The sequence below is a fragment of the Mchenga conophoros genome, linkage group LG15, assembly GCF_057382185.1.
Source record: "Mchenga conophoros isolate Kocher_MC1m ecotype Shallow Benthic linkage group LG15, M_conophoros_male_GT1.1, whole genome shotgun sequence".
NCBI classification, from domain to species: Eukaryota; Metazoa; Chordata; class Actinopteri; order Cichliformes; family Cichlidae; genus Mchenga; species Mchenga conophoros.
In genome coordinates, this window is record NC_140540.1 from 7976473 (window position 1) to 8002802 (window position 26330).

Below are 26330 nucleotides of genomic sequence, written 5' to 3' on the forward strand. Positions count from 1 at the left end.
CTACAAATTGCAGCAAAGACAACAACATGCTTTATCATAAAGCCCAGTGAGAGTGGTATCGGCTCTCAACCGGCGCAAGTTTGAGCACGGTTCATCAGTCATTTTTATGACCCATCATCCACTGCCTTCTTCATCATTGTCATCATCATTAGATGCCATTAGTCATCACCATCAATCCTAACAGTGGAGAGTTACAAAGTAATACATCATTATTATCTCTTTGTAACACTTGGTACTAGCAGCACCATCCCAGCTGCTGCTTCTGCTCTCCTGTTTGATTTTTTTTACATTTTTTTATTTGTTTGGTTTTAATTTGTACAACATATAGCTCTATAAGTAATCATCATACACAATCATACACATATAATAAATATATGTGTATAATAAATATGTGAATATTTATTATATGTGTATGATTGAGTTTAATGTGTGCATGGATATGGTATTTTTTTTTTTTTTTTACATGCGTTTTAATTGTCTTATATATGCTTAGTTTAATTTGATATTTCAATAGCTACGCACACACAGACACACACACGCAGACGCTTTCACTCAGTCGCAGAAACCAGAATGACCCGATCTCTCCCCAGAGATTCACCTCAGCCAAGGTCTGTGCTGCAATTGACTGTGAATAGACTCGAACAAGTGATTCCAGGTTATTTCCTCAAGTCAGCCTGTTCATGTGTTTAAGAGTTTGATGATCCATTTGTTGGCGTAACCCTGATTGTATGAGTAGAATACTGGCAGAGCTGCTAACAGTTTTATTAGCTGAATCCAGAGAGAGAAGGAAACATTTTTGATGTCCTCCTACGTGAGGTTTAACTGTGTGGGGTTCTTATTGCCCTCCAGGAACCACAGTCTGGATAATGTGTTGCTTTGTACTCCTACACAGAAAAAGAGATGGATACTCAGTGTGTCTGTCAGCCAGTGTTCTGCCACATATGCACTTAAGCACAAATTGAGTGGGCTTGCAAAAAAATATCCTTTTGATATTGGGCTGAAAGAATTTGTGAGACATTGATATGATAAAAAAAAATCTTTTATTATTATAATGTGCTGACATTTATTCCTGGCCAATAAAATATTATTAATAATGACAACATCAACAATAAATAGAACGGGACAGTAGCATGTGTCCATTTTCATAAAAACTCATAAGACCGTTACAGTTAAAATACGTGATTGTGCTGTTAAAATTTATTAATGTGGAAGCAGAAATGTTCCACAGAATCAGTTTGTCTGACTTGTTCACTGCTTTAGATTAATATCATCATAATCTGAATATGATTTTTAGCTAGCCTCTGCATGGTAAGTAATATGCTTTAGCATGCTAAATAAAACTAAATAAGGGTAGAGCTTCACTTTAAAATACTTACTAGCATGTGTTGTAAAATAGAAGCTAATGTCTGATGAATTTATTGGCAAGGTCATATTATCAGCTGTGTGACAATCTATTGGCAGTGACATTGTAAAGGAAGACGCATAACATTTTTAAAAAGGGAGAGTAAAAAGGAAGAGAAACACCCTTCAACCATGCTACGAGAGTTGACATTGCAAGGTCTGTCCACCAGAGGGCAGAATACCAGAGGCTGTTATGAACACGTGATCTGAGCAGCCTGGTAGTGTGTGTGAGTGTAAAACTGAAAATAAGTAACGACACATAGCAAATGTTAGCGTCTGCTTATGTTTTTGGAGTCTGAAAGGAAAAAAATCTGAATATCAAGGAGTATTTAGATCACCAAATACTGCATTAGTTTTAAAAATCCTGTCTCAGGCAGGCTCTACTTTAAAGCATCCGCTGTGCCGATGGTCAGTTGTGATTGTGGTGTAGCTATTTTGGCTTTTTTTTTTTTTTTTTTTTTGAAAGATGGTGCTGATGCTTTGTGTCATTTTAAACGGCTTCTGATTTCTCCTTTATGTTTTCTAACTCGGGCTATTTGATTTTTTTTTTTTCTTCAGATATCCCCAGACATGAAATTCCCTTCAGACATTCTCCTTCTCCCTCTTTAGCAAACCCAATTCAGTCTGTGTCACATTGCGCATTGCTACACTGATTGAAATCTGCATGTTCCAGCTGTTCCTATTCGGTCTTTGGGTATTCTGTGTGCATACAAAAAGGCTGCGGTGTAGGCATAGATTTATTCAATACCTTGACATCCTTGTCCTTCAGTGTAATGGAAAATATGTCTGTGGACAATGCTCCCTCTATCTTTTTTCCCTTTCTTTTTTTTTTGCAGTGGTATTTTGTAGAAACATATACTTTAATGTTTTCTATTTAATTACATTGATTTAGGAACCCACAGCATGAATCATTTCGATACCCCTGGGATCAGGATTGAATATAGCAGAAAATGAAACTAATTGATCTTTGTTTTTGGGTGCTTTTATTCAAATTTTACATTAGAAACACATAGTTCCTCTTTGTCAGAGGTGCTGCTTGGCCAATTCCAGGACTAGCTTCTCATTATTTCCTTTTATTTCACAAACACTCATCATCATCCCTACTAAATCATTGTTGAAATGCTCGTCTTTCCTGATGATATGGATTTGTTTTAGTGCTGTCTGTTCCACTGTCTGGAAGAAACATTCATAATTAAAGAGCTCATATTGTGTTTTTGTTTATCTCGTAGATTGACAATGAGGAGTATGGTGAAGCCCTGTCTCTTGCCCAGGCATACAGTTTGGACTCTGACCTCGTCTACCAGAGACAGTGGCGGAAGAGTACCGTCAGCATAGCCTCGATACAAGATTATCTGGTAAGACATCAGTCAAAGGAGACACATACGTGTGAGGAAATGAGGAGGAGAGACGAAGGATTGTATCAGAATTTCTGGTGTTAATCACAGTATAGTTTGTTGGTTGGCAAGGGGGGAAAAATTCAGTGCATTTATGTGAATGCGTGGGAGAGGCACACACTTAAATGGTAAATGGCCTGTATTTATATAGCGCTTTACTAGTCCCTAAGGACCCCAAAGCGCTTTACACATCCAGTCATCCACCCATTCACACACACATTCACACACTGGTGATGGCAAGCTACATTGTAGCCACAGCCACCCTGGGGCGCACTGACAGAGCCGAGGCTGCCGGACACTGGTGCCACCAGGCCCTCTGACCACCAACAGTAGGCAATGGGTGAAGTGTCTTGCCCAAGGACACAACGACCGAGACTGTCCAAGCCGGGGCTCGAACCGGCAACCTTCCGATTACAAGGCGAACTCCCAACTCTTGAGCCACGATCGCCCCACAGCCACGATCGCCCCACAGTGCAGCACAAGTCCCCATACTCTATTTCACGCATCATTTTTGCCAATTTATAGCAAATTTTTTCACCCTCTCATCCTATTTCTGTATCGTATTTTATCCCATCATTTCTTCTGAACTCACTCCATCTTCTTCTGTTTCCTGCATCCCACCTAGAGCAAGATCCGCAAGCGCTCATGGGTGCTGCATGAGTGTGTGGAGCGCGTCCCAGAGAATGTTGATGCAGCTAAAGAGCTGCTGCAGTATGGCCTGAAGGGAACTGACCTTGAAGCCCTGATAGCCATAGGAAAAGGGGAAGATGGGGGCAGGTATAAAAACCTCTTCTCTTCACTCACCATAGACTTACTCTGCTTGTCTCATTTTGTTTATCCGCGCTTCTTTTTTCTGTCATTTCTTTGCCGTCTCCCAGGTTCATCATGCCAGGCGACGTCGACCTCGATGACCTCCCTTATGAAGACATCCTTTCAGATGAGCAGGAGCTGGAGATGAAGAAGGAGAGGGAGAACAAGAAGAGACGAGAGCTGCTGGCCAAAGTTGACTTCAGCAGGTACACAGCCAGTCAGACTGCCGCTTGTTTAATCAAACAGCAGATGGACACATAATTGTCAGGGCAGACCAGAAATGCTGGCAGTTTTCCGAATAAACAGAATGCAAGAGAGGGTTCATTTAAACCTCCAGCTAAACTGGTAGTTTAGAGTCGAGCTGGCAAGCACGTCTCTTGTTTTAGTATCTTAGTTACTAAAGCTAATTACAATCTTTTTATTTTATAGTGTGATACTGTTTTTTGACTAAACCATTGGGAGTTTTTGAGATTATTTTTCTACTGATCTTTGAAGACAATGAGCTAAAACACCAGCTTTGTTCTTAGAAGCATTTGCTGGGTGGGTGGACTCATTTCTCTAGAGAGGAACCTGATGCTGACCTGTGTGAGTCACCTTGTTGGCAGGTTGTTACTTACTGTTTCTAAAGATTAAATTAAGTCATTGTTATTACCTGTATCAGCTAAAATATTAACTGTACTCCAAATGCTTGTGGGGAAAAATTGAGAAATTGTGATTTCAGTATTTAAGGTGTAGACCAGGAAACTGGGAGGAGGATGAATGGGTTAGAGTGCTGCCAAATTTATCACTGATTGTTTGACTGGGTTTCACACCAGAGAGGGGATCATAAAGGCAGGGATGTTAATGAGTTTGAGGAAAAGAGAGAGTGAGAGAGCGAGACGGAGAAAAAGCACTGGTGGAGATTAGTGGGTAATCTGCTGGAGGTAATTTATGCTTTTGTTTTCAAGTGCCCAGGGATAGACTAATGAAAAAGCCTTTAGTGATCACTAATCACCTCTCATAACACACATGCAAACAAATTCACTCATCTAGGTATCAAGAAACACTCTTAAGCTGAATTACACACAACTACTGAAGTGACCAGCCACAAAAAGGATGCGCTGGGTGCATGAGTTAAAGCGCTTGATGCACATTTAAATTCATATCCGTTCTATGTTTTTGCAAACAGGCTTTGTGCAGGCGCACATTTCAATCTTCTGTAGCTGGATCGGGCTTTTTCTTTTGTTCGTACAGTAAGCAGTGAGCCTCCTGACGGCTTTTAAATGAGGAAGAGCACAAACGTCGTAATGTTAATCCTTTGTAATAGCTGCCCTTCACGTCGCTGTTCATTTTTTTTCCCTCCCTTTGGCCATTTGGTCATCTATATCTTACTGTGTAATAAAACTGTTGTGATTTATTGGAGAACTGCACTCCACTGCAGCTAAAGAAAAGATGGAGGATAAGAAAGAGGACAGAAGAGGTAGTAAAAAAAAATCGATAATGTACAAACATTAAAAAAAAACATTACATTAAATCTTCGGTGAATAAACTTATTTAAATATACCAGTTTTTCTCCTTTATCTGTCTTTGATGCAGAATGTCTGCCAGGCAGCTCACACACGTGCCCCCAGAATGTGTTTTTGTGTGAGTGTGTGAACACATTCGGGTTCCCCCACTAATGCATCTACCCATGTTGCCTTGAGGCCTGCGGCAGATAATAATTCTCTTAATTTCTTTTTAACTACACCACCATTACAGAAATGGCTCAGTACCGATCACAGCTGCTTCACAGTAGTACTGCGTCTGTGCGTATTTTGTGTGGGTGACACGCATGTGTAGATAAGGACTGTATTTAACTAGTAAATGTGACTCAGAGTGCATCTTTAATCCTGCTGTGTGTGTGTGTGTGTGTGTGTGTGTGTGTGTGTGTGTGCTTGAAAGACATAATCAACAAAGATTTTTTCTGCCTTGCGTCAATACAATAAATTAAAATGTCATCACTTTTAAAGAGGAAAAAATGACTTTTCTTTGTCAATGTTATTGATGACTATGTAGAATTCTTATTCAGGAATGACTTTTTCAATAATCAGACTCAAACGCTCTCAACTGCCCTTTGCTGTCCTGTATAACATTAGTTTCTAAACTCTTGGGGGTCAGGAACATCTAGAAAAGAAACAAAAAACATCTCAAGGATCTTCTTGGCTTATTGTCACTTGACAATGTGGACAAAAACAATTTCATCATAGTCATGAAACACTGGAGCAGCACTTTGTCTTGAAACTGCATATACAAGTGTATGTGGGCTTTGCCCAACAAATCTACATTTGGTTTGTGGATTTGGAGTGAAAATAAATACAACCAGTGGATTTTGAAATCCACCAGGGCTTCCCTTTGGCATAACTTTTATGGACCTTTTTATATTTTGCAGTATCCAAGACATGGGCGTGTCAGGTGGTGTCAGGTTCGTGTTTGCGCTTTTAAAGACAATGTGGTTCTCTGGGATTAATAAGCCATTGGACTGAGTATACAGTGGCTGGAATAGAATTAGCACCTCCAAATAGGGCACCATGGTTCTTGGCTCACTTTGCGTTGCGTCTTGCTGTCTCAAGTGGAGGAGTCTTGGGGCTTTGTTCATAAAGAGAAGAGTGGAGAGGGGAAATTGAATGATGGATTGGTGTGCCATCGACAGTGATGCAGATTTTGTACTGCTCTGTTGTGGTGAAGAGAAAACTGAGTGTGAAAGTGAAGCTCTCAATTTTGTAATTTGTTTCTCTCTCAGTACTCAGTTTTTTTTTTTTTCTAAAAACCAAATGAAACGATGGATATTGATATATTTCTCCAGCCCCTTTTGTTATTATTAGCTGTCTCTTGTTGGCAGTGTGTTGCATTTGCCAAAATGCATTCAGTTATCCTGAAATGTAGTGTCTGCCAAGGGCCATTATAACGGCTACTCACACTTTACTCATACAACAAGATAGGTAATACTGCAGGTGTGTGTGTGTGTGTGTGTGTGTGTGTGTGTGTGTGTGTGTGTGTGTGTGAGAGAGAGAGAGAGAGAGAGAGGGGGGAGGAAATTGTGTGAAGAGAGTATTGTCTGCTGCAAGGTGTTTATGTTCTTATCAGGTCAGAGTCAGACCTCAGTCAGAAGTCTAATTTTCTCATTTGTTCCAGCTTTGGACTGTGCTTGTGTCTGTGTGGAAGGCTGTTTATGCTTTTATTGTAGCATCTAGATGTATTAAATATATGTGTGCACATAGATCTTGAAGCAGTTAGTCTCTTTACCTTAGTTTACCGCAGTTATTATTATTTTTTATTTAAGAGCTATTTATTATAAGGGCAATCTGTTAAAAACACATAAAAACCTTTATAAAGACTTGTGCACTGTGCTGCCTTTTTAGTGTATAGCCAGGTGGGTCCATTTGTATGTATAACAGTGTATTACAGCACACACTGTTTATGCTGTATCTCAGTGGAATTCAGCTGTAAGATTAGCAATTTAAAAGCAAGAGATGTTGACCTGAATCAAACATCCAGCCATGTCTAAGCCATATTGGTGGCTGTTTCTGCAATACTGCACAATGGTGTTGCTTAAAAAAATGTTTTTTAATCAATGACCAGTCTTAAACTGGAAATTATATTCTGTATTTATTATTGTTATTATTATTAATATTATTATTTATAAAATTATACATTTTATTAAAAGATATATACATAAAGTCTGTATAGATACCGTTTTACAGTACTGACATCGGCATGCTTACAGCTTCTTAAAGCTGCTACCAGCACTATGGAGTTATTTCTATACATGCATGTGCAGCATGTTTCCTACTCCGTGTCTGACTGTGGCCGTGTTTTTTGGGTCTCACTCATCATTTCTCATCCTCCAAACATGGTGGGTGGAGCTTATTCCTTATTCCATCTGACCACAGCACCTTCTCCCAAGCCTTCTCTGAATCATTTAGATGTTCACTGGCGAACTTAAGAAGAGCCAGGGGGACCTTGTGGGTGCTGCAGTATTTCAGTACATTGGACTGTGGTCCCGGCTGCCTTCAGGTCATTAACAAACTCCACCAGTATAGTTTTGGGTTGATCCGCCACCTTTCTCATCATCTTGCTCTTGCATGGAGCTCCAGACCGAGGGTGATTGATATTCATTTTATATTACTTCCATTTCCAGTTAATCACTTTTCAGCATTTGATCATTTTTTAAAAATCTTATTTTCATAATGAAATAAATTAATCATTTTACAATGCCCCCCAAACTGCAGTAACTTGGATGATCTTCTATCTCTTAAACAACTCTGAAAAGAAAGTGTTCTGCTCCTCATATCCACCTTTACCTGATATACTTTACCTCACCAAACAAAAGCAGGTGCAACAGATTTGTATAAGAAAAAGCAAATGCCAGGTACTTGCATCATTTCCCAGCAAATTTAGGATGTCACCTGTTCTAAACATTCTAGAAAAGGTTCAATGTCAGCAGCTGGGCATTGACCAATTTCTCTTTTTGATTTGTCGCCATAATTGCTCTTGTAATTGCTTCAGTCTTTTTTTACTGTTCACAGAGGCTCAATTCAGGCTGCTGTCTTGTGGCTGGCTCTGAGCTTTGGATAACATTAGCTTTAGCCAATTTTCCTTTTATTAACATCTTCAAACTGGGCGTATTCATCTGGGTGAAGGTGATTTAAGTGTTTCATTAGATTTGTTGTTACGAATGTTTTCATGATAGTTCCCTTACGGTTTATGGGCTGTGGATGTCTAATCCTTTGACATGTTTTTTTTATTTTTGGCATAACATTGGTTAAATACTATTCAAAGATGAGCAGAGACCTGTTGGAGTGCCAGTGTCTCGGTAGTGTTGCATATATGTTGTGTATATAGAAAAGGTTAAACGATAAGAGATCCAAAAGATATCAAGTAGCTACCGAGACATTTTACTTTAAATAATATCTACCTGCTCAATAAAGAAAACAAAGATGCCCACAGGGTCAGTAATATCTTTAGAACATACTCTATCACTTATAGCATGGCTAACAGTACATTTTGACACATTCTGTATTATTGCATGTCATTTAATAAACTATGTCAGAGTAATAGAAGAGCTTAGTCAGAACTCCTCTCAACCAAATGAAGTTAGAGATATCCTGTCACCTCCTTTTAGATTTCAGAGCCTTTCTTGGAAGTTATCATTAAGCCATCATTCAAATCTCAGGAGAGCAGATGGCTAAAATTGCTTTCTAACATCTCATCTCTCCTCCTTCCCTCGCTTGCCACCGCTCTCCTTCCTCCATCTCCACTTTTCTTACGTTGCTCTGAAGAAACGAAGCACGGCAGTAATTACCACTAGCACTAAGCCGGCGCTCTTTGATGTGCCAGAGTGTGTGTTGAGCCAGTGTTAATCTCTGTTAGTCTGTGTAGAGGACCCCGATAAGACCCGATAGCACACTCTGTAATGAGGGATTTGGGATTAAGACAGCAGTGGAGAGGTCAACTCCCCTGTGGTCACATCGCAGTTGATCCAGGTCAAGTTTATAAGAGGGGTTGCACCCTGCTTCACCTGGTTGGATTGTTTCTTTGTGAATTGAACTTGGAGGGTGTGTGAGCATGTGGTTAAAAAATGTTTTATTTTACCGTATGTGTGAACCGAGGGGGTGCATCTGACCACTCCTAGCCTTTTTCAGCCTTGCACTCTCTTTCTTTTGGTTGTACCTTGAGTGATTGAGTTTTAGGTAGAGCCTATATAGCACAGTGCCTTGGTGTTTGTGGCCATCCTCTTTATTTATGGTTGTGATTAAATGACATTGAAAATGGATTTGGTTCTCACTGGGCAATCGCTCACCTCATTGACGGCTTGCATCCTATACATAACACCTGAATGAGTGGCTCTTGTGGTCATAAGGAGTTGATTTGTTGCTGTTGGAAAATGATTAGGTTTAGAGGGCATGGTATGGTATTGTAGTCACCAGTCCCCAGCCTTATTATATAGGTCCCCGTGGGCTTACTGTGTAAGGTCAATTTACAGTTAATTTAAAGCTAGGGTGTGAGTTAGTGCAGACGACAGACTGAGCTTGGCGTTTGATTTGATTGCAGTTAATTTCTGTAGTCAAAGTCATTGTGTTGGAGGTCTCATGTCAATTGTGTTGAATTGTTTGTGCTGGTATGGTGCTGATTTGCGTGTTTAAATATGATTGCATGCTTAGGCTGACTCTGGAGCAGAAGGAACTGTGTCGGAGCAGACTGAAGCTTCTCTCCTACCTGGACCGGCTCGCCACGTACGAGGTAACAGCAATCAGCCCTTTGACTTAATGAACTCTCCACATTTTCCCATGTAAATGGATTTCATTAGGATTGCAACTAACCACAGTTATCCTTATCAAATCTTTTGCTGTTTACTTTTTCAGCCTGTCGAGTAATTAACTTGATGCATGTTTGAAGACTAAAGAGAATCTCAGTAAATATTCCTTTTGGGAGAGCTGGACCCAGTGAACTTATTCAACTGTTGCTTAATATTCTGTTGTTTAGCTGGGGCATAATATTCTCCCGAACAAGAAACTCATTAATTGAATTTCCAATATTCAGCCCCAACACTTTTAATTTTATTTACATGTAATGAAGAAATTAAGTAAATTGAGGCTCTGCGGATCAACAACGCAATATCATCTTCCTAGAATATTTAAATGTGATGCAAAAAAACATTAATTGAAAAAAGTCTGGTTTTTTTTTTCATCATATTTAAAACTACTGCGAGCAGTGACTTAACGGGTTTTGATAACTAAACTCAGGAGAGACTTCAGAGGAAAGAGATTGCATTTGAGGAACCATTAATTATTATTACATTTGTATTAAAGTAGAGTTTATTTAATGAATCTAATATTAATGAAGAAAAAACTTTGTTTTCATTGTAGTCTTTATTTCATAGTTGTTTTCCTACTGGCAAACTAATGCGTTCGACTTTAATGAGCAGTCTGTTCAACACTAATAGGCTTTTCTCATCTGCCATCTATGAATATTTATACTTAACCTCCATTTTTTTTTAATTGAAATTATGTCCATGAAAGACATTTTAAGTATGTGAAGAATTTATACATGATCTGGTAAAAAGCTAGCAGTGACACTGAGAAGTATTATTTTAACTTCACTACTAATAGGAATCCAATATCACTGCTTCAGCGCTACATAGATGGATAGATACGTGCTTAAAGCAGACACTTGCAACTACTGAAAACTGTGGATTTCAGATTCACAGTGAGTAATGTTAACATGCAGACCCTTATCACGGATGAACAGGACCCTACTCGCTCCCATACAGGAGAGATGAGATTTTATCCTGCTAGATATTCGACTCAGACAGAATGACGTTTCTCTCTTCATTCGGACATTGTCATGGTAACTGCAGTACTCGTCAGATTCCTTTTGCCCCGATGCATTTTCTCTGGCTGTCTATGAATATGATATTAGCGTTTTTATCATCCAGACTTGGGCTGGCTCTGTCTGCATAGGACCCCATTCAAAAGCTATCCATCAGACACACACACGCCTCACACACTCTTCTGCACAAAGACAGACACACACACATGCTCTGGCATAATGGATACTACAGAGATTTTATAACCACAAATACACATAAATCCCTCTTTCCAGGACAACAAATGGTCCATCCTGACATATGCTCACACACACACATACACACACACGCACTTAGATGACTCCAACTAAAAGGACAAGACAGCTGTAAGCCACAAAAATTAAATAGCATCTCTGTTGGCTTTGCTTTAGTGCCTTCATTGGCAGTCACATCTTCTACTTGCACTTTCCCTCGCATCTTTACTCTGAATTCCTTTCCATTCATAACATTTATTCTGGAAAGATAACCCTCTGACTCACAAATTTCTTTTCATGAACTGTAAATGTATGTGTGTGTGTATGCGTGTGTGTGTGTGTGTGTGTGTGTGTGTGTGTGTGTGTGTGTGTGTCTCTCTCTCTCTCTCTGAGTATTTTCTCTTTCTTTCTCTCTTGCTTTATACTTTCCAGGAAATACTTGGCGGGCCTCATGCAGCGGAGGACAAATACGATGCAGACTTCTTCAAGAAGTTCCGAAGTCAAAACATTGTTTTGTCAGCAAGAAACTACGCCAGGGTAACCTTGGCCTCACACTCCTACAGAATGTCTCACTATTTATCTCTCTTTGCATCTTTTCATTTTAACTGTATGCATCTTTGTTTGGAGCTAGGGATGTGACTGGTTCTCTACTTTAGAGCAAGCCTGCGATTTTTCGATGGAATATCTAGGTTGTTTTATCAGGCTTATATTATATTATAGTATTTTTTTAATGAGTGTACGTGATGTGTTGGTTGTATGTTTGTTGTTTGTTTTGACATACTGCGAATCAATTTCCCATCAGGGACAATAAAGTTACCATTGACCATTGACCATTGACATTGACCATTGGTTAGCTCGTTTAGACACACACGAGGGTAAAATCGAGGCACCAATTGACATTAAGCATTTTCTAACATACATTTTTTTGGCCACAGGAGAGCAACGTGCAGGCTCTTGACATTCTTTTCACATATCACGGAGCAGAACTCCTCCAACATCGACTAGCTATCCTTGACAACTTTCCGGAAACCACCTCTCCACACGAGTATACCACCTTGCTGCCGGAAGCCTGGTAAGACGTGCACAAATACGCACTTACAAGAAGGTCCATGTGTATTTACTTTATACAGACACAAATGGTTTACCAAGCGCTGCACTCTTGCATTATAGATGGGAAAAACTCATTGAGATGGTCTGATTTATTTGTCCTGCAAGAGTAAATGGAGGAAGCCTTTCTGTGTTGACTTTTGCTGAGACTCGGAGAGAACCAAATGAAACGACTCATTGAAAAATCATGTTTACTCCGAAAGCTAGAACATGCATTTGAAGCTTGGTGTGGTTCAAAGCGATATGAGCTTCATAACCAAATATCTGCAAAACAAATATAATCTGTAGGCAGGGACAAGATTTTTGGTACCTGAAATGCACCCAAAATCCCTGTGATGTCTGAGTTGTATTGAAGAGTCATGTTTGTGCAAGCTTTGCATGCAGGTAAATAGTCTCCATAAAGAACAAAAGTAGGATTTCATTTTTACTGAAGGAATAAACGCGTCTTGCATGGGGAGTGCCTTACTTTGCATGTAACAATATTTACGTGGCTTTTGTGTTGTGTGCTAAAGTGGCATCCACATGGACGACAGGACTCAAGAAGAGTGGATTATAACAATATGCTCGGAGTCGGTGGTTTAATTTTCTTGTTGCTGATGAGACACGAGTTGCTGTTTCCCAAACCGCTGAAGCGAAGGTGTTGAAGTAATCCAAATGTATTCTTTAGTCCCCTTTTACAACAATTCACACTCTCGATATAGAAACTGCATTGTTTAAAAAGAAAAGTATACCGCCACTGGGATTTGCACCCTTTCTAATGTCAGAGAATGCACAGTCACACCTTTGTAGAATGCAAGAGTCGCACATCCCTCTACATTTTAAATTAAAATGACCTAAAACTGGAATCGCACCTCAGTCAGAGCGTGCACTCAAGAGTCTTTCTCACATTCTCACAGTGGGAATCTTTTTGCCGTCATTAAAAAGCACACACATACACAAGTTTATTCTGTCACTGCACACATGTACACACAGCGCCGCAGCTAACGGGCTGGCAGAGACAGCAATGAAATAAGAGGAGAGAGACTTAATTGCTACTTCTAAATTTACATTCAAACAAAGCCGAACACCTTCAAATGATACAATACTTGCTTGAACAAATGCAATTGTCTGTTATTACAGTGTTATTCCCCCTGGTTTTCACTCTACACTGCCTGTTTTGTTTTTTTTTTTGCTTTGGGCTTGGAGAAATGCTGAATAGGAGCGAGGAGTGATGGAGGGTTGTTTTGGAGGGAAGAAATCATTCCTCACCTCTTTATGTTTCACTAATAGCAGTGACTGGATTTACTGATGGACGCAGCCAGTCATTCACCGTGCCTTTTTCCTTAAATCGTAACTCGTTTTTCTATTTAATCCTCGATACTTCATTTTAGCTTCTGTGAAAATCTTACAACCCTGCATCCAAAAAAGTACGATGATAAAAGGTAAATGCACAAATGTGCAAATTATCCAAACCATATGTGTAATTGAGTATAAAGGCATAAGAATGAAAATCATTATTTTTTTTATATGTACAGTATATTTGAGTCATTCTGATTCCAGCAACTGTCCAAAAAGTTTCTACAGGATTAACAAACAAAAAAGGCTGGAAAATTGTCTAATCCTTAAAAAGGGAAATCACCTGGTGGAACATTTAGCAACTCATTAGCTCAGTTGTCAACAAGTTGGCAAGAAGAAGAGGCAAAATCGTTCAGAAATAAAGGTGGGAGTTGGGGTTCACCCCACTCTTTGGAAGATTACATGGTCAGATAGTTCAGCAGTTCAAAGAGATCATATTCTTTGGTCTAAAATTGAAAGGAATTTGAGGATTTCATCATCTATGCATGTCTTATCATTAAAGGATCGAGAGACACCAGAGAAATTTCTGAAAATGAAGACAAGGCTGAAAACCAATTTTGCCATCACCTTTGTGCCCCTACGTTAAAAAAAAAAGGACCTGTTTTTTGTGGTAAAAAGAACTGCACAGATTCAGAAACACTTCCAGAAACCATTTGCCCGCTGCATCCAAAAAAAAGTTCAAACTCAGCCATGCAAAGACCATCCTGCAATATATTCTCAAGTGTTGACACTTAGCTCATCTAATATTAACAAAGGTGGGTTTTTGTTTTTGAAACTAATCCAAAACCTTCCAGCTTGGCCATGTGATGGTCTGCAACTGGGGGAAATCTGCACATCCCTGGGGGACACGGTTAATGCTAATCGATAAAGTTTTGGAGAAAACTTTCAGTGAAGGTCTTGCTTATTTCAGCAAGACGATACCAGACAGCATCCAGCATATAATCCAGCTGTAGCAGAAGGAGTCTGCAGGCTGCCTGCAGCCCAAACCTGTCACAGAGTGAAATTTTGATATGGAAAAGAACCAAGGAAAATAAATTTTGAGCAGCCAAACACAGTGTTAAAGGAATGTGATGCAACGCTGTTGTAAACATGGTCCTGGCCCGCCCTTTTTGAAACTGGCATTACATTCAAAATGAGCATATCATTTGCAGAAACAGGATTTTACAGATATATTCTCTCTGCCACTGCTTTATAAAGAAACCATGTATTTGAGGGTGGCAAATTCATCACCTTAAAAAAAAAAACCCCCTACAGATATAGATATAATTTTTAATATAGTTTCCACATACGCACACTACAACACAGCTCCCTTTTATTAGCCGCGACTGAGTTTGTATGGAGGTCAGGTGCTTGTGGGTCTGCAGTGAGCATCCATCATGGCTCTGCCGCTGTGGGGCAGTTTCCTATTTTCCCCAGCTTGTGAGCACCAAATGCTGCTCCAACAGCGCTCGCTTCCACACTGCAGCAGACGGAGCCAGCTCAAGCCATCTGTTTGGTGCTTACTCCCTATATACTGAACTTGCTTCATTGGAAAGGGGGGGGGAGGTAATACTCTCCTGTAATATTGATTAGGTCTGTGAAGGGACCTGTAGACTTGGAGAATACTGAATGTATTTTTTTTAAGGAGTCTTTGCCTGTAGCTTCAAAGGGTCATCTCTGTGGAAACCAAAAATAAACTCCAGCTCCAGGTTTGCTCTGCATCTCCTGTTTTCAATCCTGCTCCCCTGCCTCTCTGATGCGAAGTAGATCAGGGATGCAGGCACAGAATAATTCATTCCTCCTATCGATATCTGGCCGCTCACGCCGATATTTACTTTCCACTCTCTAACTATGCTGTCTTTAATGAGGAAAGAGCACCTGGGAGTTAGGGAATGTCATTAAAAAAAAACCCACACTGAATGAGGCTGATTTTATGCGGGACTTCTCGATCTCTGTTATCCTAGTGTTGAAGTTCCAAGCTTAATCAATGAACTGGCGCTGGAGTGTTGGTGAAAAACCCTCCTGCTTTGGAGTGTTGACATAAATCAGAGCTGCTGCTTGCTTCTTATGTATTTTGTGATTGGAGAGAATTTATGACCGTGCTAAAAACTGCTGCAGCGTGTGTGCACGCTCGGCCTTTAACTGCACCAAAGCTGTAGATGATTTGTAGCCCACGCTATCTCCTTGAGTTTTACAGGCACAGTACATATTTTTCTGTCCACAAACAAATAGATAACAAGAAGCCATGCATTAATCCTAGAAGAAAAAAGAAACAAACCCAAAGCAAAACTGCTTTTGTTCAGCCCGGCGTCTTAGCATTCGAGTCGTTACGTTGTCTGTGTCCAAGCGTCGGAGTCCTGTCAACGCTGACACGTGAAGCTACAGAGTCATTCTTCACTTTGGCTTTCTTTTTTTTGCGTGTCCCCTATTTATCTTCCTTAGACCTGTCACACTCAAGGAGACCAGGAAGAAGTAAAGCTTGGGACCAACGTGGCGTTTAGAAAATAAAACTCCCCGCTATTTACAACTGAGGCACGATTCAGACTCTCTTCAGAAGTTCTTTGACTTGTTTATTGTTGTGATTTAGTTTTTTTGCCTCCTCCCATTTCTTTTTCTTATTATACTCTGCTCTTTCCATTTCCCATATGTTGCTTGCTCTCTAGTTTTGCTGTAGTTTATGGCTATGTTTACTTTGAGACAGTAAATGCCTTTGCTGATTTATAAGGTCCCATTATGCCTGGGTGGGTAGATGTCGCATGTTGCGGTGTATTGCTATTGGTGTGCTTTTTCCTAAAAACTGACCCCTCTCTCTTGCTGTCTTTCTCCTTCTGTCCTCTCGTATATCTTGCTTTTTTTCATTTTCTTTCATTTACAGTCTGGATGACAGAGGTGAGCTGGTGTTGATTCCGTGGGACGAGCAAAGACACAGAGAGATGGACTGGTGTGAAGCAGAGGAGTGCAGGTAAACAGGTTACATCACCCCTGAGGCGAATGTACTGATTTCTAGCTCTGTGCATAAAGTATTATTAAAGCCAACAGTTAAACAAATGTGACGTAACGCGTCATAATTAACTCAGCCCGTGTCCGGGATAACAAAGCCCCTCGCAGTGTAGAACTGTTAAAATTCATGCTCCAAACAGGCCAGATGCTTGTGCTGGCATCATTTTGTGAAACAACACATGACATCCTATTATCCAAATGTTAAACACAGCCATAACCAACTAATACCAAATCTTGTTGCACTGCCAATTTATGCCATTTGCCTGCTTCTGTAGGGAGGCCGGGCTTCATTTACAATTTTATTTTTTATTTTTTTTGTTGCTCGTCTGTTGGGAGTCATAACAGCAGTCGCACACTGTGGTATATTTGGCCAGAAATTACAGGATGAATGTTTGATAATGTGATTGGAGCAACATTCCTGGCAACTAGGTTTAAGGCAGTGTTTTTTTTGGTGGCTATGTTATATCTCTGCTCTTCCAGCTCTGTTTCCCTCCTTATCTCTCTCCCCTCTCTTTGCTCAACTCCTTTACCATTGAGTCAGGTGATATTCTGTGTTTTTCTTATCAAAAATCCTACAATGTTAAGACTGTCTTTTAAATACTAATATTTGGGCATCCCTCCCTGTGCGTCTGGTTCATAAATGTGTTACTTTCATTTAAAAAAGGAAGAAAAAAGAAGCAAACAAACAAGTAATTTCCTAAAGCAGCAGGGCACTGTAGGTAGTAGATAAATTGTACATTTTTAGGGGAACATTTTCAGCAGAGGATCAGTTGCTTTTGTGATTATTCAGAGCAGCACGATCCTCTCTGTGCTATGTTTTTGGGTAACAAAATAGGTTTATGGCACAGGAGTAAGGCTTTGACTTTTGGCTCCATAAAAAATAATTGTATCAGTGCATTGTTTTAATCTGTTTGTAAGATTTTTTTCTTTTTCTTTTGATAAACACATAATTATGAATTAATAAAAGTCATTTTTCTCTCATTAACTGTTCCCGCTCTAGCTGATTAGCTAAAAATCATTAAAGGAATAAAGTGAAAATGCAAGGGAGCGCAACTCTTCATCCATGTCTTTTTCTTTTTAAGAGCGGTGCTGGAGCAGAATTTGTTTGACGATGACAGTTTCCTGTATGACGAAGCCTCAGACCTGCTGAGATTCCGCACAGCCACGCCCTCCAAAGAGCTGCTTACTGATTGGTACATTAGCAGAGCCCAGGATATCGACTCTTGCTCCAGACAGGTACAAACATTCTGTGTATCCGCTTGTAGCTTACAGTCAGTCACTATATGTTTATTTTACTATGCAAAAGTGTTGAGCCACCCCTCGTTTCTTTCACATTTTTCTAGGAAATTTGGCAAAACCAGAGTTTCAACAATTCTAATGAGCCTGAAAGTCAATATTTGGTATTCTTACCAATTTTTCTTCAGCATAGCCTGCACTGCCTTCAGCAAGCTTTCTTTTAATTTCTTTTACTAAGTAGTCTTCAGGAATAATTCCCCAGGCTTCTTGAACATTCAAAAATCTTCTTTGGATGTTGGCTGCCTTTTGTTCTCTGTCGAAATGATGTTGAGGTCCGAGCTCTGAGGAGGCCAATCCGTGACTGTTAACGTTCCTTTTTATGTTTTTTCTATCCACATATGCTTTACTGGATTGGGAGTGTATTTGTGTTCATTGTCATGCTGAAAAATGAATCCATTGTTAATGCTTTCTAGATGGTATTGTATGGTGGAACAAAAGGAAAATCTGATGGTAGTTAACTACATCATTTGACAAGATCTCCAACACCACTGGTTGAAATGCAGCGCCAAACATTGATAGAGCCTCCATCGTGTTTTAGAGATGGTCTTAGACACTGACTGTACCTCACTCCTGACCTCCTCTGTACATAGTGTTAATGATTTGAACCAAAAATTTAAAATTTGTATTTAACACTCCATTAGACCTCTTGCTGTCATACAATTCTTTCTTTCCACTAGTCAAAATATGCCTAATAATACAATTTTTGTATATATACAAAGTTGTCTGTTATGTGTAGACACAACATTCATTGCTTGATCTAGGTGTCTTTTTTATGGTTGAACGATTCAAAGGTCAGTGTTCAGTGGCTTAACAGACAAAAACATTCTTCTGAAAATAGTCGAGTACAAGGACTGGATTGAAAATCAGTAAAAAAATAAAATAAAAAATGCCAAGAACTGTTGCTCCAGAGCACTTTAAAACATTACAAGAATTTCTTACTTTGACCTGGAAGCAAAATTTAATGAAAGATTGCATCTTACCCTTCCTGTGACAGCAGAACTTTTACCTGACCTTGCAGACTGTAATAGCAATAAATGTTTTCCCGCTGACCTCTCATGGCCTTACAAAGCCTTTATTTGTAATTTCAACCTCAACGCTCAAGCATTCAAGCTGTTTTAGAGACTAAAATGATCAGGTGACCTCGCAACTTTTCAATTAGTTTGTTCATCCCTTATTACCGATGCAAATCATTTCCAACTGGTCATAGTTCTTCTGTTAGGGGAAACCTTTTACGTAGACTGTTAACGTTCCTTCTGCTCGATTGGATCTTACAGCTGGGCAGCAGCAGAAAGGAATTAATAGACATCTGGCTATTGAAAAGACACTTGGTTTCGCACACTTCTTTTAGATGATGAGGGCAGAAAAATATAACGACTGCAGACTGCAGAGGGTATGTTGCCTGTCTCCATCAGTCAAGGTCACTTTGATCTGATCTGTGACAGTTATTATCATATTTGCCATATGGACTTCTAATGAAGAGAACCCGAGGCTTATGTCATCCGCGTTCTGATGCTGCAAGTGAAAAATAAGACTTGATAGGACTTGTTTAGTGGAGTAATGGGACGTAAACGCTAGAGCAGCCCGATCTCTCCACCCACACTATCCACGCTGCAGCTCCGTCCCCTCTTTACCTCCATCAGAGTGATGGATCAAGGTTGTCACAGCACTCTCTTTGTCTTTGTGAAAGGACTAACTAGGGTGCAGTCATATCTTTCCCCTTCATTTCTCCGTTTTATCCCTTCCACTTGCTGTAAAGAGGCTGGCGAAATAGAGATTTTGGGGTCCATTGCTCATTTTTGAAGACAACTGGGGAATCGTGCCTTTCATCATCCACTCAAGAGAGAAGGAAAGGGAGAGATTCGAGTGCATGTGTAAAAGGAGGCCTTTGTTAGTCTCAAGGAATCACACCAATTCCCTCTTTCATTCTCTCCCTTGTTCATTTTTAATTAGACCTCATCTTCATTTGCTCTATCACATCTTACTCCAGGAGTCTCTTTGGACTGTCCCGAACTCTCACGTCTCTGGTTATTTCACACATTTAGTTTTTTCTTCACACGAGCAGCAGTGACACAGAAATACATCAGAAAATCTCTGCTGCCATTTGCTGAGCCCCCCCCCTCTCATTCGTCATCTGGCCCTGTTTATGCTTGGGAGAGCGTTTTAATGGAGTAAAATGGGGCTTGATTAAAAGGAGCCACATCAGAGGAAGCTGGAGTGTTCTAAACCAGTCACAATGTGGCAGGAGGCGAGACACTGATGGGAAGATTGACAAGATGACTCAGAGAGAGACACGAGCTAGGGCAAGCAGAGAATGGAAGTGCAGCCGAAAGAGGAGATAAATGCTGGGCCGATGCAACAGCCCTTGTTAGGTTAGTGTATTACAAACACAGAAAGAGGAGAGGGCAGCACAGATAGGTGTGGAGATAAAAAGGGAAAGCAATCTCATGGAAAGAGCTGTCTGTGGGGAAGAAAATCACCAGTTATAAGGGGGTAAAAGGGTAGGAATAAAGGATATTAAAACCAAGTGGTTGTTGTGCTGGCAACGAAATGGCACAAAATGAGAGGGTGACTTTGAAAACAAGACAGAGCGTGGGGAGGCTGGCATACAGAAAAGGCAAAGGGGCAGGCTGGGAGTTCAAATGGAGGCTAGTGTGGTGACTGTTACTTCGAAGAGGTGGGAGGGAAGGGAACAGGATTAAAATTGAGCAGAGCTGATGAGAAAATGTAAAAATTCCGTTTGAAAGAAAGGAGTGTGATAGGACGAGGGTGAGAGACAAAGAAGCATCAAATTGAGTTGGAATATTACAGTGAAGAGTGAAATCTGCCGTTGTGGCGAGGGGGGGGAGAGCACAAAGAGAGAGGGTCGTGTTACAGAAAGACGAGGGGAGGGGATGGAGATGAGGTCGTAATTAAAAAGTGTGAGATTTCAACATCTGAATTGTCTGTGGTTAGCTGGGGAATCTATCTCTGGAGAGCAGGGAGGAGCGGAAAGAACGAGGAGGATCTACACTCACAGTTAGATCAATAGACTTCCCCCTCTCATTGTATCTAATTGCTCAGACTCTGAGTCAAGGTGATTTGGGTTTTGGGTTGAATGTGTGTGTGTTTGTGGGGATACTTTTTGCAAATGAAGACATGCAGTTATTTATTCAACAATAAGTAATGTGTGTTGAGATAAGCTGAAGACAACAAGATTGCATTGATTGTGTATCTGTGTTTCTGTGTGCCTGTGGGCACTTGTGCCTTTGTGTAGGAAAGATGCAGCAAGGATGTGTGCGCTGTCTCTAAAAGGTGTAGAAAAGGCAATCATCACCGCAGGACCCAGCAGCATCTGCTATTGATTGGCTAACATCCACAGGTGGCCGAGCATCAATTGGCTGGGCGTATTGCCGGCATATAGCTGGTTGCATATTGATTGGTTGCTTTTCTGGATGGAATTGTATCGATTAGGAGCAGCAGGAAGCCCAAAACCTCAATGTTTTATTGCTGAAGGTCTAATGATTGGATATTAGTAATGACTGACAGCTATTATTTGCTTTTGGATTGGACGGGATATTGTTTTTTCCACGTCCCAGTTATCTCGGCAACAATTTTTATTGAACGAACATTGCTGCAAACAGGCTTTTTATTTGCCTTCTGCCCAAGTGTCATGGTTAAGAGGTTGGGTTAGTGTGTGTGTGTGTGTGTGTGTGTGTGTGTGTGTGTGTATACACAGTTTGGCCCATAAGTATTCAAACAATAATGACTTTTCTAGTTTTGTTTCTGTACACCAACACTATGGATGTTAATTGAGCAAATCCATAAGTGATTGAAGATTTTTAGCTTTAATTCAAGGAGTTTAACACACCTTCATCAATAGAAGCACGGAGGCTTTAAAACAAGGCGAAAACCACTGGTTGCACAGAAGAAGAGGAAATTCGGGACAGAACATCTCAAAGAGCCTGCACAGTCCTGGAACACATTCTTTGGGAGTGTGAAACCAAGATTAGCTTGATTTCATTTCTATAGATGCCCCTAGAGTCTTCTCATCTAACTCACAACATGAAACTATTAAAGTGCTCCATAAATTACATAACATGCTCTCTGTTGACACATTTTATTGCCATTCAAGTTGCGGAGTCAGCAGTCTAAGCAGACACGGGGTACCAATGTGCTCTCCAGCCAGGTGAGAGATGTAATCTCAATAGCGTGTATTGGGATCTCCTCCCAGTAGGACATAACTACTCCAAGTCAGATGCCTGAACCACCTCCACTGGCTCCAGAGTAGTGACCCCTATAACTAACCTATTCAACCTGTTCCTGTGAGAGGGTGGTGTTGCCCCAAAGTATGCATGGCAAATTTTTCATCACTGTTGACAATTATGCTGTTGGTGGTTTATGAACGCGTTTCTTTTGTTAAACAATGGAAGTGCTGATATGCTCTTTATCATGTAAGCTAAAGGCCTGAGACAACAGATCTTGGTACAGCTGGCTGGAAATTCGTTCGTTCTTTCTCCCACGTTGCCAAAACGGCAGCCACTGAGTGTACAGTGCATTGTTTCACACTCGACCGTTTGACCTTTATCAGGTCTTTTATCACAACACCATCTGTGTACTTGTGATACACAGTGTGAACGAATGCATGCACTGAAGATATTATGGAAGTATGAAAGTACCCAATCTGAGGCACAGTAACAGTGTGTTTAATATCTCACTGACAGTGCTCGTTCCTTAAAACGTCCAAGTATAGGAGACGTTAAGAAGTTAGTGAAAGTGTGATGTTGACCACTGATCTTGTCTTTTTTTTTTTTCTTTTTCAATGTACTTTTAAGTAGAATTCATGTAGTCAGCCTCCTCTAGCGTGTTTTTCATTTGGTTTTCTTTGTTTCTTGTCTCAGGTGGACTGCGCCCTGTCGCTGGTGCGTCTTGGGAAGGAGCGGGAAATCCCCGGGCTGGAGCGATTATGCGATGACTTGGTCACCATGGAAACACTTGTGTATGAGACATCATGTGAACTGGGTCTGACTCTTAAAGATTTTCAGCAGCTCAGCGACATTGACAAACTCCGCCTGCTCATGAAAAACGTACGTGACTTAATTTTCCACCTGCTTAACTGCACACTGGGAAAGGTTGACCCCCACCACAGAAACGGTTATACTTTTAGCTGCACAAAATCATGTATGCACAGCAGGTCTGGTAACTGAAAAGCTCTGTACAAAAGCTGGAAGATAAAATACCAATAAAAAGTTTGGACACATTCGGTACGTGTGTCCAAACTTTTTACTGTTTCTAATTGTCTTTGTTTTTATCTTCATTATAATGAATGTCATTCATTTCATAATTTCTTTCTTTTATCCTTTTCAAATGCAAATAATTTCTTTCTTTTTTTTTTCTCAGTTGAAAAACGTTGTTTTCCTCACGCGACGCTGTTAAATTGCGTTTCCCAGCCCGCTTGCTTTGTTTCACAGCCTGTCTGGGTGTTCATTGTCTGAACAAATAGAAAGCTTGCCTCCCATTTCTCTGCCATTACATTTCTTCATACAGTTCCACTTTATAGTTACTTTATTGTCCTTGATTGTTGCTTAAAGAAACATAATTTATGCTAATTGCAACTGGAATAGGCAACAAACAGAAAAATTTAAAAGACTAATTGAACGGCAGCCTCCAAGTAAATTAGTTCCTCTTCATTCCTGAAATCACTCATATTTGATGATACGAGCTTCCTTTCCAACAGCAACATGAGAGCTATGAAAGCTATTCTATATAGCAGGTACTACAGTTACAAGTCCCCTTGGAGTACATAATATGAGCTGTCCTCTAAATTGTAGCTAATAACTGCCAGCTTTAGCCTATGAGGCCCATTGCCAGTAGTATCTGCCACACAGGCAGGCAGCCAGCAAATGTTGTTGACTGCACTAACACATGCTGTTTGACTGGTACTCCCTCTGGACGCTCTGTGTGTGTATGTACATGTGTCTGTGTCTGTGTGTGTGGTTGTGTGTGTTTGAGTGTTTACCAAACTCGCCTAGATTAAATCTCCCTCTTTGCCTGCGTCTGATGTCTTTCTTTATCAGAGAGACAGTACAGCAAAGCAAAGATGTTGCGCGTGGGTGTGCAAGTTTGCATTTAGCATTCAAGTATTTATTTATTTATTTTTTTTCAATCTCATTTTTCCTGCTGATGCTCTCTTATCTGTATATCCTGAGTCAGAGCTGTCGCAAGGTGGGTGCAAGGCCTTGCACGAACTTGACATGCATCTGCTCAAATCACATCGCAGCCCACATACTGCAGCTATTATGGTTCAAGTTCAGGCTTAATTGCATGGCACAATTTCATGTAAATGCGGTTTGAAGTACTTTGCAATTTTCTAACAAACATTCAAAAACAGAGAAAAAACAATATTCGACTAACTTTCCTTGATGTTCCACACACACGCACACACTCATGTCTTGCGTTCTTATCTGTAACACAGCACCATCGTGCAGACATCCCATCATTCCCAAATTCATTCTGCAGCTTGATAAACACACAGCAGTGTCAGTATTATTGTCTTGGTTAAAAGTTTAAACTTTTGGACTACATTCACTTTTAACCCTTAATTTGCCAGAAGAAGCAAAGACTAGCTTTCTGGGGATATGAGGTGTGAATCGTGGTTGCAGAAAGCATTCACAAGATAATGCTGTCTGAACATGGACAGGAAAAAAATCAGCCGTGTCAAGATTTTACAATGTACACATTTTGATATCGATTACTACCCAGAAAGACACATTAAGACAAAGTAAAACCACCTTTAGTAGTAGTTGTGTCTCCTGGACCGCTTTACGTAATGATGATACTCAAACTTACACACACACACACACACACACACACACACACACACACACACACACACACACACACACACATAGTCACAAGCTGAGAGCAATACCAACCATGCTGTTGCGGCTTGTAACAAGGAGCACTGCAGCAGATGGTATGACCCCCACAGAGCCTTGATCTCAACATCTTGGATTCAGTCTGGATGCCATAAAGAGACGGAGGCATTCGAGATGGCATAAATCCACTGAAGAACTGTGGCAAGTTCTTCAAGGTGATTAGAACAGTTTACCTGCCAAATCCCTTCAAAAAATAAATAAATAAAATGAGTATGAGTACCTCTTAAAGGCAAAGGGTGGCTGCATCAAATGCTTATTTGATTTTTTTTTCTTTTTACTGAAATCCATATAAAGTTAATTGATCAATAAAAACTGATAATGGCTTTTTATAAAGCATTTTTATAGCGTCATTACTTTTAGTGCCCTAATGCCAAATGCCAAAAAGCCTTCACTGGTACAGCATCACAAAATTGCTGCTCCCAAAGTTGGCTATTGGAGAGGATGCTGTAGGAAATTTATAGGTGATTGGTGCAAAATCTGACTTTTTCACTGTGGAAATTAGCTCAGCTTGTGCTATGTAACTGCTTGGTGTTTGGATCAGAAACCTGGTGACATGTCAGCAGGCTCTTAAAAGCCAGAAAGGCTTAGCTCAGTGAAATATGTGTGTCTCTGTGTTGGTAGTTTAATCAGTGTGTGATTTAGAGAAAGCTCAGACCCCTTGTTATTTGTGATCAGTGCAGTATTTCCATTATTTCCATGTAGTTCACAATAATTTTTGTGCAACTGACAGATTGGCTTTCTAAATTTAGCCCATAGGAGTATATGCTATATGACTGCAAACAGAAAGGTATATAACTCATTAATAGTCTTTTATATAAAAGAAAACAAATGAATTTAACAACCATTCCACCCAGAGGTTCTCCTTTATTGGAAGAGCTAAGTTCATTTTATTTACATAAACATGTAAATGTAAAGCGCAACAAATGAAGAGCATAAAATCAGTGACTAGAGTTTCTTAGGCTAAAATTCCTACCAGTAGAATACTACTCACTTTAAGTGAATTATCTATTCAACACACTAGGTCACATTATTTTTAGTATCCTGCCTGAATTGCATCTTTAAGTATCTTTAATTTCTTTCTGTTATCAGTCCAGCACCGAGCACTACGTGAAAGACTCCTTCCAGTGGATGGTGCCATTCCTACATCGCTGTGAGGGACAGAAAGAGGGTTCTGCTAAATCTCTGCTCAGAGAATACCTGGTCAGCCTGGCCCAGGAAGACCTCACCCTGCCCCTCATCATTTTCAAGCACTCCAAACCTGATGCAAGTATCCGTATACATACACACACACACAATGCACAAGTGTAGTCGGCGTCACACTTGGGTAACCATAAATGGAGAGACAGGAAAATGAAAGCACATCCACGCAGACATTGCAGCTCTGGCTGTTTGTGTGATGTCAAGGCCGATGTTGTTGCCCCTGCGCTGTAAATGCTGTATTTATGACCCCATAAGGACGCAGCCAAGGACAGGTCTCTGGGCCATTAGAAGCCATGAACCACACACACACAAACAC

At 40.3% G+C, this 26330-nt stretch overlaps 1 protein-coding gene across 3 annotated transcripts in view; it reads left to right on the plus strand.

Annotated features, from left to right (window-relative positions):
• Window positions 1–26330, plus strand: part of nbas (NBAS subunit of NRZ tethering complex) — a 183356-nt gene that overhangs the window by 24004 nt on the left and 133022 nt on the right. For all 3 annotated transcript variants that reach the window (XR_014888753.1, XR_014888754.1, XM_085248034.1), the window contains exons 16-25: window positions 2631–2756; window positions 3421–3572; window positions 3674–3811; window positions 9785–9863; window positions 11616–11720; window positions 12119–12255; window positions 16480–16566; window positions 17687–17840; window positions 22778–22963; window positions 25904–26077. Coding sequence is in view for 1 of the 3 variants with exons in the window: in XM_085248034.1 (XP_085104160.1) it covers window positions 2631–2756; window positions 3421–3572; window positions 3674–3811; window positions 9785–9863; window positions 11616–11720; window positions 12119–12255; window positions 16480–16566; window positions 17687–17840; window positions 22778–22963; window positions 25904–26077 (1338 nt within the window). In the remaining 2 variants the exon portion in view is untranslated. The remainder of the gene's footprint in view (window positions 1–2630; window positions 2757–3420; window positions 3573–3673; window positions 3812–9784; window positions 9864–11615; window positions 11721–12118; window positions 12256–16479; window positions 16567–17686; window positions 17841–22777; window positions 22964–25903; window positions 26078–26330) is intronic.